The sequence below is a fragment of the Barbus barbus genome, assembly GCF_936440315.1.
Source record: "Barbus barbus genome assembly, chromosome: 2".
Taxonomy (NCBI): domain Eukaryota; kingdom Metazoa; phylum Chordata; class Actinopteri; order Cypriniformes; family Cyprinidae; genus Barbus; species Barbus barbus.
In genome coordinates, this window is record NC_136730.1 from 847,080 (window position 1) to 865,000 (window position 17,921).

At 40.4% G+C, this 17,921-nt stretch overlaps 1 protein-coding gene across 1 annotated transcript in view; it reads left to right on the forward strand.

The window, feature by feature from the left end:
* Positions 1 to 17,921, forward strand: part of LOC306888454 (neurexin-2-like) — a gene marked incomplete at its 3' end in the record, with an annotated part of 552,351 nt that overhangs the window by 351,470 nt on the left and 182,960 nt on the right. The window contains exon 15 of the mRNA XM_079446766.1: positions 8,400 to 8,573. Coding sequence (XP_079302892.1) covers positions 8,400 to 8,573 — 174 coding nt within the window. The remainder of the gene's footprint in view (positions 1 to 8,399; positions 8,574 to 17,921) is intronic.

Sequence of the window (17,921 nt, forward strand, 5' to 3'; positions counted from 1 at the left end):
CGTTCTAGCCAACTGTTGAGTTTTCTCTCTGTTTCCCACATGACTCATACTAGATAGCGCATGAGTAATACTAGATTAGTCATGTTCAGTGCCGTTGAGGTGAGAATGATTGTAAAACTGAAGCTACACAAGCTTTTAGCTCATTTCTCACTCCACAACACTTGAACAACAAAAAAATGAGTTATTATTCACGTCTGTACAAAAGTTTGGGGTCAGTGTTTCTAAAAGAAGTCTCTTCTGCTCACAGAGGCTGCATTTATGTGATCAAAAATACAGTAAAAACAGTGAAGTGAAATATAATATATTATTATTATATGATGAAGATCCTCATGTTTCCTGAGCGGCACATTTGTGACAGTAAACCTTCATCAGACGCAATAAACTCAAGACCAGAGACAAACACAGTTTAAAACAGGAAGAGTATTCCCAGAGCAAACTCCTGAGCGAAACAGATGAATAAAACATAAAATCATCTCTTCAGGAGCGTCATAATTACTATCGAGGATGGATGAGACTCCTGTGAACCTCATAAACACGGGATGAGCTTCCCTTAATAAGGTGCAGAACTGCACAAACAAATCAGAATCAGAACGTGTTTCATTCAACACAGACTTCAGTCTGCATCCCACCAGCTCCACACACTCACAGACACACTGTATATACACATGAGAAAACAGAGAATACTAAATAAGTACAGGTAGATAAAAACATAAGGTAACAAATGTCTACAAAAATGAAATAAGTGAAATTAAATTTATATATATATATATTGTGGCAGGAGGAGCCAACGACAGACACAGTGGGCGTGGCGTCAAGCCTCAGAGAGGTTTTTATTAAACAATATTTAAAATAAAGTGTCCAAAGGGGGAAAAGTGTCCAAAATAAACAGGGATCTGGTGTCCTCGTTGTGCTGCGGGGCTCGTGAAGGAGGGCAGTGTTCAGGAGGGAAGGGTCCAGGTAAGGGGCGGAGTCCGGCGGCCGCACGCGCTCCCGTCTGGAGGTCCCGGGGCGCGGGTGACGGCGGCTTCTGTGGCGGCTTCGTCCAACTCCTTCGTCCCCGGGTGCTCGACGGGATTCCACGGCCCGGCTTCCTTGCCCGACGGCCGTATCGCGGGTGCAGTGTCGGCCGGACTGCGGGTCCGGCCGCTCGCGTCTCTGACGGCGGCAGGTAGTTCCCTCTACGCTCCCTTTCCTGGACCCACGAGGACACCAGCGTGCATGCAAGGGGGAGAGACCGGTCTCCCGAGGAGAGGCGCGTTCGGCATTTAACGGCGGCGGCGATGAGGCTCTATTCACGTCAGGTGCGCCTCATCACACGCCGCCAGCCCTGGCTGTTGCAGCGCCCCTCCTCTCTCACACACCCACTCCTGTCGGGAGCCTGGTGAAGGGCGGCGAATATGGGACGGGGTGGCGATGATGGACAGGGGGGAGGCAGCCGACTCGTCACAATATATATATATATGTGTGTGACCCTGAACCACAAAAGCAGTCTTAAGTCTCTGGGGTATATTTGTAGCAATAGACAACAATACATTGTATGGCTCAAAATTATCCATTTTTCTTTTATGCCAAAAATCATTAGGATATTAAGATCATGTTCCATGAAGATATTCAGTGAATTTTCTACCGTAAATATATCAAAACTTCATTTCTGATTAGTAATATGCATTGCTAAGAACTTCATTTGAACAACTTTAAAGGAGATTTTCTCAATATTTAGATTTTTTTGCTCCCTCAGATTCCAGATTTTCAAATAGTTGTATCTCAGACAAATATTGTCCTATCATAACAAACCATACATTAATGGAAAGATTATATATTCAGAAAATGATGATGATGAAAATGATGATGTAGAAATCTCAGTTTCAAAAAATGTACACTTATGACTGCTTTTGTGGTCCAGGGTCATATATATTTATTTATGAATGAGTCAAATTGGGGAAAAAAAAACTTAACATAATATACTTTTTTTTTAAAGTTAAGTTACATAAAAATCCTTAACCTAATACACATCAATTTAACAATAAATAAGTAGAATTGAATAAACACCTAGAAAAAATATTGAAAAGTAGAATGAAGAAAAAGAATGTAACAATATACTTATATAACATTAAATAAGTATTACAAAACCTCAATATAATATACATATAGAAAGATTAAAATTAAAGTTGAAATAAATACAAAAAAATAGGTAATCTACTAAATTAATTAAGTGGAATAAAAAAAAAAAACCTTAATGTAATATACATCTAGAAAAAAGAAGCAGATAGCAAATAAATAGAAATACATGAAAACTTTAGATAATCTACAAACATTAATTATGTGGGATTAAACTAATAACCTCAATGCAATATAAATCTAGAAAAATGTAATAATAAAAAGAAAAAAAAAGTAGTAAAATAATTTAAAAAGTAGGATGTAAAAACTTAACACAATATACATCTAGAAAATTAAATAAGGCAAATTAGAAAAAAAAAACTTTAGGTAATCTAGAAAAAGAATGATGTGGAATTAAAAAAAACAAACATAATATACATCCAGAAAAATGTAATAAGTTGAAGAAAGGTAGAAAAACACATAAAGTGATTTACATGTAGAATGGCATAGTCATTGTGTGTTTGATCAGCGCTCAGATCTGTGTTTCAGTGGATCAGACAGTAGGTGGCGCTGGCAGCAGCTTGATCCGGTGTAATGCGTGATCTGAGTAAAAGCTCCTGCCAGTGCATGACTGTGAATGTACAGACTGGAGCCCCTGAACTGGTTGAAGCATAGAGAGTGTGTGTTTTGTTGAAGCATGAAGTGTCTCTATAGGCTCTGACCTGAACCTCCGGTTTCCTGTCGTCAGCTCCGCAAGCCTCTGTTTCTGATGAGCGTGAAGCGAACTGCGCCGGAAACGCTTCCCCTGCGTCTGACAGGCTTATGCTCGCCGCGCGAGGAACAGCGTTCAGGGCTATTAGCGTTGTGCCATGTTCTCGTCTGAGCTCAGAGCATTAGCTGCGTATCAGGCTTTGCAAAAACAAATTGGCCTTTTGTCTGTGCGAGTAATTGATGTGAATAGACGCATTGGGAGTGTTTAATCTCGTCCCGCTGAAGGAGCCGCTTTATCCTCTTTATATCGTAGACATGATAGCGACGCATGATGTTATACAGTCATCAAACATGCTCATATTAATTACCAGCCCCTTCAGTTCATCTCTGATAAGCAGACCTTCGAAGCTTCAGTTTCAGTGAATCTGACTTCAAGGAACATTCCACTTTTTTTGGAAATAGGCTCATCTTACAAGTCCCCTCGAGTTAAACAGTTGAGTTTGACCTTTTTTGAATCAATTCAGCCGGGTCTAGCGTAGCGTAGCATAGATCATTGAATCGGATTGGACCATTAGCAGTTGGTCATCAAAAATGACCAAAGAGTTTAGATAATTTTCTTATTTAAAGCTTGACTCTCCTGTAGTTACATCGTGTACTAAGACCGACCAAAAATAAAAACCCTAACCTTAACCCTAACGGTCTAGAAAATCACAACTTTATATAGGAAAAATATCAAAACTCTTTGGTCATTTTTGAGCGAGATGCTAATGGTCTAATCCGATTCAATGATCTATGCTAAGCTACGCTAAAAGTGCTACCGCCAGACCTGGAGATCGGCTGAATGGATTCAAAAACGGTAAAACTCTGTAAAACTGTTTAACTCTTGGGGAGTTGTAAGATGAGTCTATTTCCAAAAAAAGTGGAGTGTTCCTTTCAGCAAACTACTGATCTGTTCATGTGAAGAATCACGATGAGTATTCAATGAAGCGTTAATGTTTACTCTAACTGTATAGAGATTTTCATGGGGGAAATGAACAAAACTCATGAGAACAGCTCCAACACAGTTTTATCCAGAATTAACTACCGAGGGCTCTTCAGAAATTAGAGAGTGTGCTCTAGGCTCAATGCACATACATTTTCACGTATATTTTTGTCCCATGCGTTGCTGAATTGCAGAGTATGAATCCCACATAATATGTAGATATCATGCCCGAAAAGCTAAAGTTTTACACAAATTCTGAATGGATTATATAAAGCCTAGAAAGCACACAAAGAGCACTCCCTTTATAATCACTGACAAGCTGTTCCTCATCTTAGTGCATCATGATCTCGTGAAGTTTTGTTATAATGAGAGGTTTCAAATAGAAACCTTTGATGCTGTCCAGGGTGCAAACACAAATATGCACTGGATAGTTTCGCCAGTACGATAGTGAATAGAGATATCTGGATACAGTACACAATTATACAGAAACAGTGTACATTTATATTTTAAGTTTTAAGCTTTTATTTTTGTATCTTCAGTTTTTAGTTTAGTATAAGTTTTTGTAATTGTATGTGCTTTGTATAAATTGTGTTCTGTAAGGCTCCTGAGGATCAGATTCATCATCTTTAAGGTTTGCTGTAAAGCTGCAGAGCAGCTCTATCATTCATAAGAAGAGCTGCATTTATTATACAGTACATACAGTATTGTATTAATGTATGTACATAACTGTATGATGCTTACAGAGGAAAGCCATTAAAATCATCATCACTGATGCTCGGAGTCATATTCATACATTACACTTTAACTGAACACATTATATAACACTGGCTTTGGTTGAACTTGATATTCAACTTCTAACACATTTTCATTTCTAATTTTGCAGACCTGCTGTTGAAGATTCATTTTATGAAGCTGTTTTTACACTAAAATCAGACTGATTCATTTGATATCCAATATTTTGATTTGTGTCCGACAAGTCAAAAACAACAGACAAAAAAACCCTTTACTATCCTTGAAACCACTAAAGGTTCTTTAGATGATTATTATGTTCTACACACAAAACTCTGTCCTTCTCTGGCATCGCTGTGAAATCCTCTTCAGGGAACATTGTTCATGAGCCTACAATAAATCACACACGGCGTCTTCGGCTTGTTAATGTGACAGAATGAGGCTCAAGATTGTGAATTAATGTCTCTTCTGTTCACCGAGGATGCATTCATTTGATTAAAAATACTGTAAAAACTGGGAAATATTATTAGAATATAAAATATCTGTTTTCTGTGTGAATATGTGTTTAACTGTAATGTATTTCTGTGATCTGCAGCTGTATTTTCAGCATCATTACTCCAGTCTTCAGTGTCACATGATCCTCAGAAATCATAATAATATACTGATTTACTGCTCAACAAACATTTCTGATTATTATCAATGTTGAAAACAGTTGTGCTGCACAATATTTTTGTGGAAACTGTGATGCATTTTATTTTTCAGGATTCACAGATGAATAGAAAGTTCAAAAGAACAGCATTTATTTGAAATAGAAATCTACTGTAACATTATACATGACTTTACTCTCACTTTTGATCAATTTAATGCAGCCTTGATGAATAATAGTATTAATTTCTTTAGAAACTCACTAAGTCCAAACTTCTGATCAGGTGTGTGTGAAGTGTGTGTGTGTGTGTGTGTGAGACGTCACATGATGAGCTGCAGGAGCAGTACATGCGCCTGATTGGTTGATGAGTGCAGCGGACACGTCTTCAGCTGGTGACATCAGGACTAACCGCTGGCTTTAACTAGCTGTGGTTCTGGTCTGTGCACGACTCCAGCGCTCACACATCGACCCACTAGTTAGTCTAGAATTAGAATCGATCACAGGACGCTCTGTGTGTGTGTGTGTGTGTGTGTGTGTGTGAGAGAGTGTGTGTGTGTGTGTGTGTGTGTGTGTGAGAGAGAGAGAGTGTGTGTGTGTGTGTGTGTGAAGTCTTCATTCAGAAGATGTTCACAAACATCTGAAACTTCCATATATGATTTTCATTCTCCTGATTGATTGATGTTATAATATAAAAACAAATGCAGCAGAATTTGTTCGTCTCTGTCCAATGCTTAATTTTAAAGATCTCAAGAATCAAATTCACTTCATCCCTAAACGTTAGTATCATTAAAATTAAAACTAAAAGACAAAAACAAAAAAAGAAATACTCATTAAATGAAATAAAATTAAATATATTTAAAAACACATACTTCTTTTTTTCCCCTTTAACTTGAAGTATCTAACTAGAACTAACTAAAACTGAAAGAATGAATAAGAACTATAGTCACCTTTATTTATATAGCACTCTTAACAATACAGATTGTGTCTAAGCAACTTCACAATATCAAAATATGAAAATAGTGTGTCAGCAATTTAAAATGACAAGATTAAACACTCAATTTTCAGTTAAAGTCAGTTCATCGCTGAATTCAGCGATGTCATTGTCTAGCTCAGTTCAGATTAAGCAATTAGTTTTTGCACATGTGAGGAGTGTGTGTGACCTGGTGAATAAGTGTAGCATTTTGAAAAAAGTGTTTTATGTAATTGAAAAGTCAAAGGCTGAGAAATGGCTTATGGTTTTGGAGATTTGGTGTATAGTTTTGCACTTTGAGTGAGAGGTTTCAAAAATCATGTGACATGAAAAGATTTTGTGTGTAAGCAGTTGGAAAAAACTGTAATCACAGCCAATTTGAAGGTTTTGGGGACATATCCTAATGACAGTGATGAATATAATATGAATAGCCAAAAGAGGATCTATTACTTCTGGAAGCAGCTCTTTTAGTAGTTTAGATGGAATAGAGTCTAACATACATGTTGTTGGTTTAGATGATTTAACAAGTTTATACAATTCTTCCTCTCCTATAGTAGAGAATGAGTGGTATTATTCCTCAGGGGATCTATAGTGCATCTGATGCGATACTGTAGCTGACGGCTGCATGGTTATAATTTTATCTCTAATAGTATCGATCTTGGAAGTAAAGTAGTTCATAAAGTCATTACTGCTGTGCTCTTGGGAAATGCCAACACCTGTTGATACTTTATTTTTGTTAATTTAGTGACTGTATTGAATAAATACCTGGGGTTATGTTTGTTTTCTTCTAGAAGAGACTAAAAGTAATCAGATCTAGCAGTTTATAATGCTTTTCTGTAGGATAGGGTACTTTCCCGCCAAGCTATACGAAATACCTCTAGTTTTGTTTTCCTCCAGCTGCGCTCCATTTTCCGGGCTGCTCTCTTTAACCTGTTAACCTCTGCCAGAGCGACGGCGCACTGAACGTTCTTTGTTTGCATGTGCCATTGTTTTCTAATAGAATAAATGAAACGGGACAAAGTTAATCTTGACAAACTATATATCATTCTGAAGGTCTAAGCCTCAAGCATCTACGACAGATCGCTGTTTTCCGATGGAAAGCTTATAAGGAATGTATTTGCTACATTTGTGTAAGCAGTACATATCAAAACAAGCAGAATAAAAAAGCAGTACGTACCTTTATCATTGTAATAACGAGCCACAAACGCGTCCACTGCTGAAATCCCAGTTTAGTTAGAGAGGTAAGGGTCCACAGAACAACATCCCAGCGAGCACTTTTAGTCCAGCGAAACAATAACGTTGCAATAAGGATGAATATTCCTTTGTTTACGTTTCATTTCTTCAGAGAGTTATTGTTCGTGTCCGTTATGGAATAAATTACGCTCAAAAACAGCGTCTTGGTAGTAAAAAAACAACACGGTGCTGTAGCATACAGTTTTACAAACAGAATGAGACCGTCCACGGAAAAAAAAGTCTCAGAAAAGCGGAATATAGATTATTTGAATTTGGCGCTCCCTCCTGCCAGCGTGTGACGCTTCTGTGACGCTGCTGTCATCTGAGCGGGGCGTAACTTAGGGATCTGCTTTATCCATAAAAAACTGTTTTTTTTTTCTTCTACATTTTTTATATGTGTGTGTGTGTATTGTGTGGGGAATGTGGCCGTATCTGCATGATTTATGTTAAACATGTTTTATTAGCTTTATTAGAATTTGCTGAAAATGTCCTTGCTCTCAAGTCTTCCAAGATGTAGAAGAGTGAAGTGAAAAAGTGTTCTGGTCTGAATTAGGAGACAAATCTGCACATATCAAGCAGTGTTTACAAGACAAAACAGCTCTAAACAAATATGTGACTGGATTCTGATGTGAGAGACAACAGCAGATTAACTTTTTCACTGGAGGAAGCGTTATTATGGACTCGTATTTTATTGTGATTGTGTTAAAAAGTTAATGATTTCCAGTTTGGTGTCATCACGTCTGTTTGTTTTTATCTTGCGCATGAATGTTTTATATCTCAGAGGGCTTTAAATATGAATATTATCTGATATTATCTGATATCTCTGCAAGATCCAGAGGAAGCTGTAAAATGAGTTTGAGAAGTCAGATTCAGAATGGCTTCCTATAAGGAGAAAGACTAAAATGGTGCAGAAGAGCGGCTCTGCAGTTCCTCAGGTTTTCATTGGTTTCATTAGCGAGGGAAACGAGTCAGAGAGCAGTGCAGGCTCTCACACCGATGATGATCTGATGCATCTCTCTCTGGTTCCTCAGGAGAGCTGTATATCGGTGGAGTAGCCAAGAGCATGTACAGCAGCCTGCCGAAGCTGATCGCGTCCCGGGATGGATACCAGGGCTGCCTGGCCTCCGTGGATCTGAACGGCCGACTGCCGGACCTGCTAGCAGACGCCCTCCACAGAGTCGGCCAGGTGGAGCGAGGATGCGACGGTAAGTTTCACACACACACACACTTGTTTCACTATCCTTGTGGGGACTTCCATAGGCGTAATGGTTTTTGTACTGTACAGACCGTGTACTGTACAGACAGTTCTATTGCTCTACACCAACCCTACACCTAAACTTAGCCCTCACAGGAGACTGTTTGCATTTTTAGATTTTCCAAAAACTTCATTCTGTGTGATTTATAAGTTTGTTTACCCGTGGGGACCTCAATTTATGACCCCACCGTGACACAAGTCCCCATGAGTCTGTGTGTAGTCAGGTTTAAGTCCCCAACGGTATGTAAAAACAAAAACACTGATACACTCATACACACTGATAGACGCTCTCTCTCTCTCACACACACACACACACACAGAGACACTCATACACACTGATACACACTGATACACACACACACACACACACACACACACACAGACACACTCATACACACACATACACATACACACACACTGATACACTCACACACACACATACACACACAGAGAGACACACTCACACACTGACACACACACACACACACACTGATACACTCACACTCACACACACACACACACACACAGACACACGCGCACACACACACACTAACGCACACACGTTTGTTTTTGTGAAATGTGGGGACATCCCATAGACGTAATGGTTTTTATACTGTACAAACTGTATGTGCTAATGCCCTAAACCTAAACTTAGCCCTCACAGGAGACTGTGCATTTCTACTTTCCCCCAAAAAACTCACTCTGTATGATTTCTAAGCGTTTTGAAAAGTGGGGACATGGGTCAATGTCCTGAAAAGTCACCTTCACCTTGTAATACCTGCGTCATACCTGTGTCATTATACAAATTTATGTCCTCATTTGTCACAAAAACGCTCGCGCACACACACACACAGCACCTAACATACAGTCAGGTCCATAAATATTGGGACATCGACACAATTCTAACATTTTTGGCTCTATACACCACCACAATGGATTTCAAATGAAACGAACAAGATGTGATAACAAGTGGGAGGCACATATGCAAACTATTGTAATTCCTACACCGTTCACCTGGTTTGGACGTAAATACCCTCAAATTAAAGCTGACAGTCTGCAGTTAAAGCACATCTTGTTCGTTTCATTTGAAATCCATTGTGGTGGTGTATAGAGCCAAAAATGTTAGAATTGTGTCGATGTCCCAATATTTATGGACCTGACTGTACATCAGCAACCTCATCACTGCAATATGGAAGCTTGGTTTCTCCACAGGATAAAGAATAAAAATAATAAAGGCAACTTCTGTAATTCTACAGTTCTGGGTTTCTGTATTACAAATCTGACTTTTTTCTCAATTACGGGATATAAACTCAGAATTGTTAAATAAATGTAGAATTGCAAGATATAAACCTGTAATTCTGAGAAGAAAAGTTAGAATTGTGAAAGGTAGACTCACAAAAGTAGCAATTTTCTTTATTTATTGATTTATTTTCAATTAATTAATTTTTTATTCCATGGCTGATTTTCTACCCATGATCATTGTCTGCAACAGGGTTATCGTTCAAAAACATCAAAAACGTTTTATTACTTGAAATAAAATAAATGCTAACCAAAATAAAATAAATGTAATAAATAAATAACTATATTTAGCTAGTTGTCACAGATCGGACAGGCTCCACCACCAACCCATAACAGCGATCACTGTCACCTGAGTTGTGATTCAAACCATCTGCACCTCATCAGCACCCAATCAACCCCGCACTACATAAGCACACACCCCACTTCAGTCCATTGTCCAATCTCGCTTACACGAAGTGGACTCTCTCAGCTCTTCGCTATTCCTCACCTGATACTTACCTACGAGTGTACTTACCTCCGGCTCCTCTCCTTTGTTGATCGTCCGTGTCTCCTTCGTCTGTCCTCCTCCAGTGATCATCCTCCTTCGTCTCCAACGTCATCCTGGGGTGTGTGCTTCCACAAGTCATCCACGAGTTCCTGGCAAGATATAAAATCTCTCAGTATATCCTTTCTGCATCTCATTCAGTATCAAGTCTCAGCTCACCTTCAACTGCCGTATTATCTCTGCTGAATCAATAAACATCCTGCATTGTTCACTAATCCTCTGTGCCACGACTACTTCCGTAACAGAAGATCGACCAAGACAGAGTAATTCAGCATGAGCCAACTGGATCCCTTCCAGGAACTCGTGGATAATCTCCAATGAGTTCTTACTCCTGTACCTCCTCCACCACTGTGTCCTCCACCACCACTTCTTCACTACCGGTAATCGCCAGTCCCATGGCCAAACCAGCGCCCTTCTCTGGTGTAGCGGAGGAGTGCAACGGTTTTCTGTTACAATGTTCACTCTCCATTGAGATGCAACCCTACTTATATCCCACAGAAAAATCTAAGATTGCGTTCATTGTCTCACTTCTATCCGGCAAGGCACTACAGTGGGCAGAGATGATCTGGGCTCAATCTGGTAATGTGACTCAATCATTTAATAACTTTGTCACTCATTTCAGAGAAGGTTTCGGAAGGCCCTCTGGTGACACCTCCGTCAGTGACCAGCTGTACCATCTCCGACAGGGGTCCCTGTCCACCAATGAGTAGGCCTTAAGATTTAGAACCCTTGCCGCTGCCAGTGGATGGAATGAGCGATCTTTGATAACCACTTATCATCAAGGGTTAGAGCCCAGATTACGTCTGCAATTAGCCGGTTATGATGACACCTGCGGCCTGGAAGATCTGATTCAACTCTCTATCCGCTGCTCTACCCACATGCAATCATGCTTCGAGGAACAAGTCATGCTTAACCGTTGCACTCCCCCACAGCGTCACCCAGAGGCAAGGCAAGGCAAGGCAAGTTTATTTATATAGCACATTTCATACACAGTGGCAATTCAAAGTGCTTTACATAAAAGAAAGTGAAATCAATAAAAACATGGAAATAAAAATAATAAAAACAAGGAATTTTAAAATGATATAGAAATTTATTTAAAATAAATTTAAATAAAATGATTATACTTAAAATTCATTGCAGTCAGTTTGGACATATAGCACAGTGCTCATTCAAATGCACAGTTAAACAGATGAGTTTTGAGTCTTGATTTAAATGTGGCTAATGTTTTAGCACATCTGATCTCTTCTGGAAACTGGTTCCAACTGCGGGCCGCATAATAGCTAAAAGCAGACTCCCCTTGTTTTGTGTGAACCCTTGGTATTTCTAACTGACTCGATCCTAATGATCTGAGTGGTCTGTTCGGTTTATATTCAGTGAGCATATCAGCAATATATTTAGGTCCTGGGCCATTGAGTGACTTATAAACAAGTAAAAGTACTTTAAAATCAATCCTAAATGTAACTGGAAGCCAGTGTAAGGACTTGAGGACTGGTGTGATATGTTCAGATTTTCTGGTTCTAGTCAGAATCCTGGCAGCAGTGTTCTGGATGAGCTGCAGCTGTCTAATGGTCTTCTTGGGAAGGCCGGTGAGGAGACCATTACAGTAATCCACCCTGCTGGTGATAAAGGCATGAACAAGTTTCTCCAAGTCTTGACTGGAAACAAAACATCTAATTCTTGCAATGTTTTTGAGATGATAGTATGCTGATTTAGTTACTGCTTTGACATGACTACTGAAACTAAGATCTGTCTCCAGAATCACCCCAAGATTTCTGACTTGATTTTTAGTTGTTTGACCCCTAGAGTCAAGGTATGCATTCACCTTGAGAACTTCATATTTGTTTCCAAATGCAATGATTTCAGTTTCTCCTTGTTTAACTGAAGAAAGTTCTGGCACATCCAACTGTTAATTTCATCAATGCATTGGCAGAGGGAGTCAATGGGGCTGTAGTCATTTGGAGATAAGGCTAGGTAAATCTGGGTATCATCAGCATAGCTGTGATAAGCAATTTGGTTCTTCCTCATTATCTGACTTAGTGGGAGCATATACAGGCTAAACAAGAGCGGTGCAAGAATTGAGCCTTGTGGGACTCCACATGTCATGGCCGTCCACTTAGGCTTATGCTCTCCTATACTCACATAATAACCTCTCCCTTCTAAGTATGACCTGAACCATTTGAGTGCCATCCCAGAAAGCCCAACCCAGTTTTCCAGTCTCTCTAGAAGTATGTTATGATCGACAGTGTCAAACGCAGCACTAAGATCTAGTAGTACCAGCACTGATATTTTGCCAGAATCAGAATTGACGCGAATATCATTTATTATCTTAATGAGTGCTGTCTCTGTGCTGTGATGTGCTCGGAAACCAGATTGAAAATTGTCCAGGTATCCATTTGAGTTTAAGTAGTTGTTCAGCTGATTTAAAAACTACCTTTTCATTCTTAACTTTTGAGTTAAATGACTCCAGGAGAAGATCAACAGGGTCTGCAGAAATGCTTGGTGTTAATGATATTGCCTTCATAAATAGCGCACTAGTGTTCTCGTTAATGCATCTCTTTCTGATAGAGACAGATCTAGATTCAGTGGTGACAGAGATCAATATATCAAAGAAAATACAGAAGTGATCAGATAGTGCTACATCCTTAATTACAATGGATGAGATGTTTAGACCTCTACTGATGAGTAAATCTAGAGTGTGTCCACGATTGTGCACATGCTGACTCAGGTCAAAAGTGTTTAAAACAGTTATAATTTCCTTTTTAGTTTTGATTTCTGCATTATCTATGTGAATATTAAAATCCCCTGCAATAGCAAAACAGTCAAACTCTGAGGAAATCATTGACAACAGTTCAGTGAACTCATCAACAAAGGCTGGAGAATATTTTGGAGGCCTGTAAATAATGATAAACGGTGCGTGGAGCACCTTTCAGCACAATACCTAGGTATTCAAAAGACAAATACTGACCAAATGACATTTGCTTGCACTGATAAACATCTTTAAACAGAGCAGCTACACCCCCACCTCTCCTAACAGTCCTGCAGACACTTAAAGACAAAATTAAAGTTAGGAGGGGCTGTTTCATTGAGGACTGTTGCACTGCAGCTGTCTTCTAATCATGTTTCATTTAGAAACGTAAAATCCAGGTTGTTTGTGGTTATTAAATCGTTGATCAGAAATGATTTATTTTTAAGTGAGCGAATGTTTAAAAATGCTAACTTGATGGAATTACATTTTGTCTCTACAGCAATCTTAGATTGATGCATTATAGGCCGCAGGTTAGATGGGTCAGCCGTATGGCTTGAGAAGGCCTTAGACTTTCTATCGTGTGATAAAACAGAAATAGAGGAGGCTACAGGCACACTGGGTTCCCGCTTTTTCTGTAAACATTTGTGAATGTTGTGGCTAATATAGCGGGGACCCGACACATATCACTGAGAGCTGTTATCAGTTGTTTTTGGTTCACCTACACCAGATGGAGAGGGGTTTGGGCCCTGGCGTTGTGGCAGCGGCCGGAGAGCTCTCGCTGGAGGAGGAGGGTGAGCTGGGCCTGCAGTCTTTGGTGGTTGTGGGGCCTGCCGTTTTTTAGTTGATATCTGGGGGCTTGCAGCGAAAGAGTGGGAGAGTTTGGTCCTAGCATACACCCGTTCTTCCATTTTCTGTGAGAAGCTTAGAAGTGGAGATGCTGGGGAGAGGGATAGTGTATCTGGTGAGCAGGGCTCTGGCTCTGGTGTTTCCGGTGGCTGTGAGATGTTGTCCTGTCTTCCCTGGCTGTTTTCCAGAAAGTCGTCCTTGGGTGCTGAGTCTTGGAGCTGTTGTAGTACGTCACAGTCTGCATGTGATGAGCTCTGTGGGCAGGGCTCAACTGGGATGTCCATGAGCAGTGCTTGTTGTGGCTGCGTGGTGTTATCAGTATCCTTGTGGGATGTGTCAACCACATGTTGACTCAAAAGCTGACATGAAGTCCTGTGGTCACTCATATTCTGTCCAGGTGTGTGTGTGCCATTCAGGCCGAGTAGATTGGCACACACCGCTGAAGGATGACGGAGGGAGAAATAGATATTGTCCTTTAGCACTCTTGCACCGAGTCTGTTTGGGTGGAGGCCTTCCAGTTTAAACAGTTGTCTGTGGCCCCAGAAAAGATTGAAGTTGTCGATGAAGTTAATTCCTTTTATACTGCAGGTTCTTTGTAGCCATGTATTTAGCCCAAGCAACCGTGAAAACATGTTAGTTCCCCTTGCTGGGAGTGGTCCACTGATGAATGACTGAACTTCAAGACTTTGAAGAGTTTCAAAGAGTTCACTGAAATCCTTCTTAAGGAGTTCTGACTGCTCCTTCTGAATATCATTCTTCCCCACATGGATGATGACTCGATTTGCAGTCTTGTGCTTCATCAGAATGTTCCGAAGTTCTTTGTTCACATCAGAGACATTTGCTTGAGGAAGGCAGTTTGTAGTTGCAGTCCTGCTACTGATGTTTCTGATAATAGCGTCACCCACTATCAGAGTCCTGGGCTCGGCTGCGCTCTGAGCTGAAAGCCGCTGTCTGCTCGACCTTGAGCGCCTGTTAGTAGCGATGTTAGCTGCTGGCTGATTCGATCTGTGTTTAGTCACATTTGCGGATTCCTCACCCACATTCATTAATGGATGCCAGTGTTTACAAGTCTTGTCATAGCCGTATCTGGGGTAGAGGATTCTACGGCAGCAATACGAGATACTCGTGATAATCTGATGTCTCGAGAGCCTTTGGGTCTCGCTCCCTGTTTGCGCCATCGATTTGTCTGTCGATCTGTTTTGGCTTTTTCCTCTACACTTTGTATAAACTGTTGAGATTAACTAGATTCACAGGACTCACCGGCTGTATGCTGAGGTGGTCCGTGATGACCATCTGCTGTGTGTTCCACCTGTTTTGGAAGTCCAGCAAGTAACTTTGTTTCAAGAAACACAATCCTTTGTAGAAGTCTGTGGCAGTTTCTGCAGCAAATAGATTCCACGAGATTTTCTCTTGTCTGTTTGAATGTACACAGCTGTGTTTTTCCGTCTCTGGAATGTAAACTGCTGGGAAAGAGTCTTAATTTTCCCCAAAAAATGTGTTGTCTGAGCACTGTGCTGATCTGCTGAAGTTAAAATCTTAGAGAGATCTGAGAAAAGTGCAAAAATAGGGAGCAAAGCGCAGAGCAAGAGCAAGAGCATCCGAACAGTAGCAAAGCCGGAAGCAAAAAACGAGGCGAACCAGTCCCAAAACCCATGTTAACCGATAATATGCGGCTGTCATCCACTGAGCGGTAGAGGCGACTCACAAGAGGACTGTGTCTATATTGTGGAAATGCTGGGCATATGATCTCAACATGCCCCACTCGACCTCGATTATTGGTGAGTGCTATTCAACCTATTCCACAGAATATGAAACCCCTCGTTATTGTGGTAACGCTTATTGCATCCAACGTTTCAATTCCAGTCCATGCCCTTCTTGACTTGGGTTCAGCTGGGAATTTCATATCCGGGAGCCTGTGCTGCCAGCTCAAGATCCATACAACTCTCAACCCCAAAGTCTACCAAATCCAATCCGTGACCGGAAAACCTCTCAGCCGGCACAATGTCAAACTTCTGGCCAGTCCTGTACACCTGCGAGTAGGTCTCCTGCACAAAGAGGATCATCAATTACTGGTTCTGGAGGAAGCCACCACTGACATCATCCTTGGCAGACCATGCTTCGCACTTCATGAACCCCAAATATCCTGGTGCACGGGAGACGTCCTGAAGTTGGGTAACCAATGCATTCCTGCCTGTTTTCCTCACCTAACTCAACCTTCACGACGAGACGAACAGACCCTATATCTGAACTCCACTTCCATCGAAAGTCCCATTGAGAAGCAATCCATTGACATCCCGAATTGTTACGCCCACTTCAGTGACGTCTTTTGCCCGAAGAAGGCCTCACATTTACCACCTCACCAGCCATGGGACTGCGCAATACATTTGATGCCGGGTGAGCCAGTGCCCATAGGTAAAATCTACCGGTTATCACTCCCAGAGCAGAAGGCCATGGTGGAGTATATTGAAGAGGCTCTTAAACAAGGCTAAATCCGCCCTTCCACGTCCCCTGCTGCTTCCAGCTTCTTTCTCGTTGCCAAGAAAGACGGAGGCTTGCGGCCTTGTATAGACTACCGGGCTTTAACCTGTTAACGTTTACCAGAGCGACGGCGCACTGAAGCGTTTTTTCCCCCACTAGTTTAATGTTTATGAATGAATTTAACTTGAAAGAATATCATTAATCTTGGCAAACTATATATCATTCTGAAGGTCTAAGCCTCAAGCATCGATGACAGATCGCTGTTTTCCGATGGAAAGCTTATAAGGAATGTATTTGCTACATTTGTGTAAGCAGTACACATCAAAACAGGCAGAATAAAAAAGCTGTACGTACCTTTATCACTGTAATAACGAGCCACAAACACGTCCACTGCTGAAATCCCAGTTTAGTTAGAGAGGTAAGGGTCCACAGAACAACATCCCAGTGAGCACTTTTAGTCCAGCGAAACAATAACGTTGCAATAAGGATGAATATTTCTTAGTTTACATTTCATTTCTTCGGGAGAGTTATTGTTCGCGTCCGTTATGGAATAAATTACGCTCAAAAACAGCGTCTTGGTGGTAAAAAAACAACATGGTGTTGTAGCATACAGTTTTACAAACTGAATGAGACCGTCCACGGAAAAAAAAGTCTCAGAAAAGCGGAATATAGATTATTTGAATTTGGCGCTCCCTCCTGCCAGCTGTGACGCACGCTGTGACACGCACGCTGTCATCTGAGCGGGGCGTAACTTAGCGATCTGCTTTATCCATAAAAAACTGTTTTTTTTTTTCTTCTACATTTTTTATATGTGTGTGTGTGTATTGTGTGGGGAATGTGGCCGTATCTGCATGATTATCATCTGTATGGACGGACATCAGCGTGTTTATTACCGACTCTATGACGGCTATCATTGTGATTCAATGATCAGCTATTATTGATTATATGGCCCATCTGTATGATTATCATCTGTATGGACTCTATGACCATGTCTGCCAATATCACTTCATGTCTGGCAATCAGAATACTTCAGTATACATACTATATACAAAGCATTTTTTTTTTTTTTTTTTTACTTTTTTATTACTCAAATAATTATTTTTGTATTTTTTAGTGCTCAAATAAATGTCTATTATTTTATAGTTGAAAAACTATGCAGGAACATGTATAATGACTAAAATAGTTTGTATAATTCTGCAATCCATTTGGTGGTTATTTTTCCTCGGGGGCTGGGGGGACTATAAATAGTTTCAGAAAAAATATTGCAGGAATCTCATTTTTCATGGTATCTTCTTCAAATTTGAAATATAAATTCATGAGACACATGGCTTTCAATCCATTACTTTTCTGGATTGCTCCAGGACTTATTTCATGTATTTGTATAT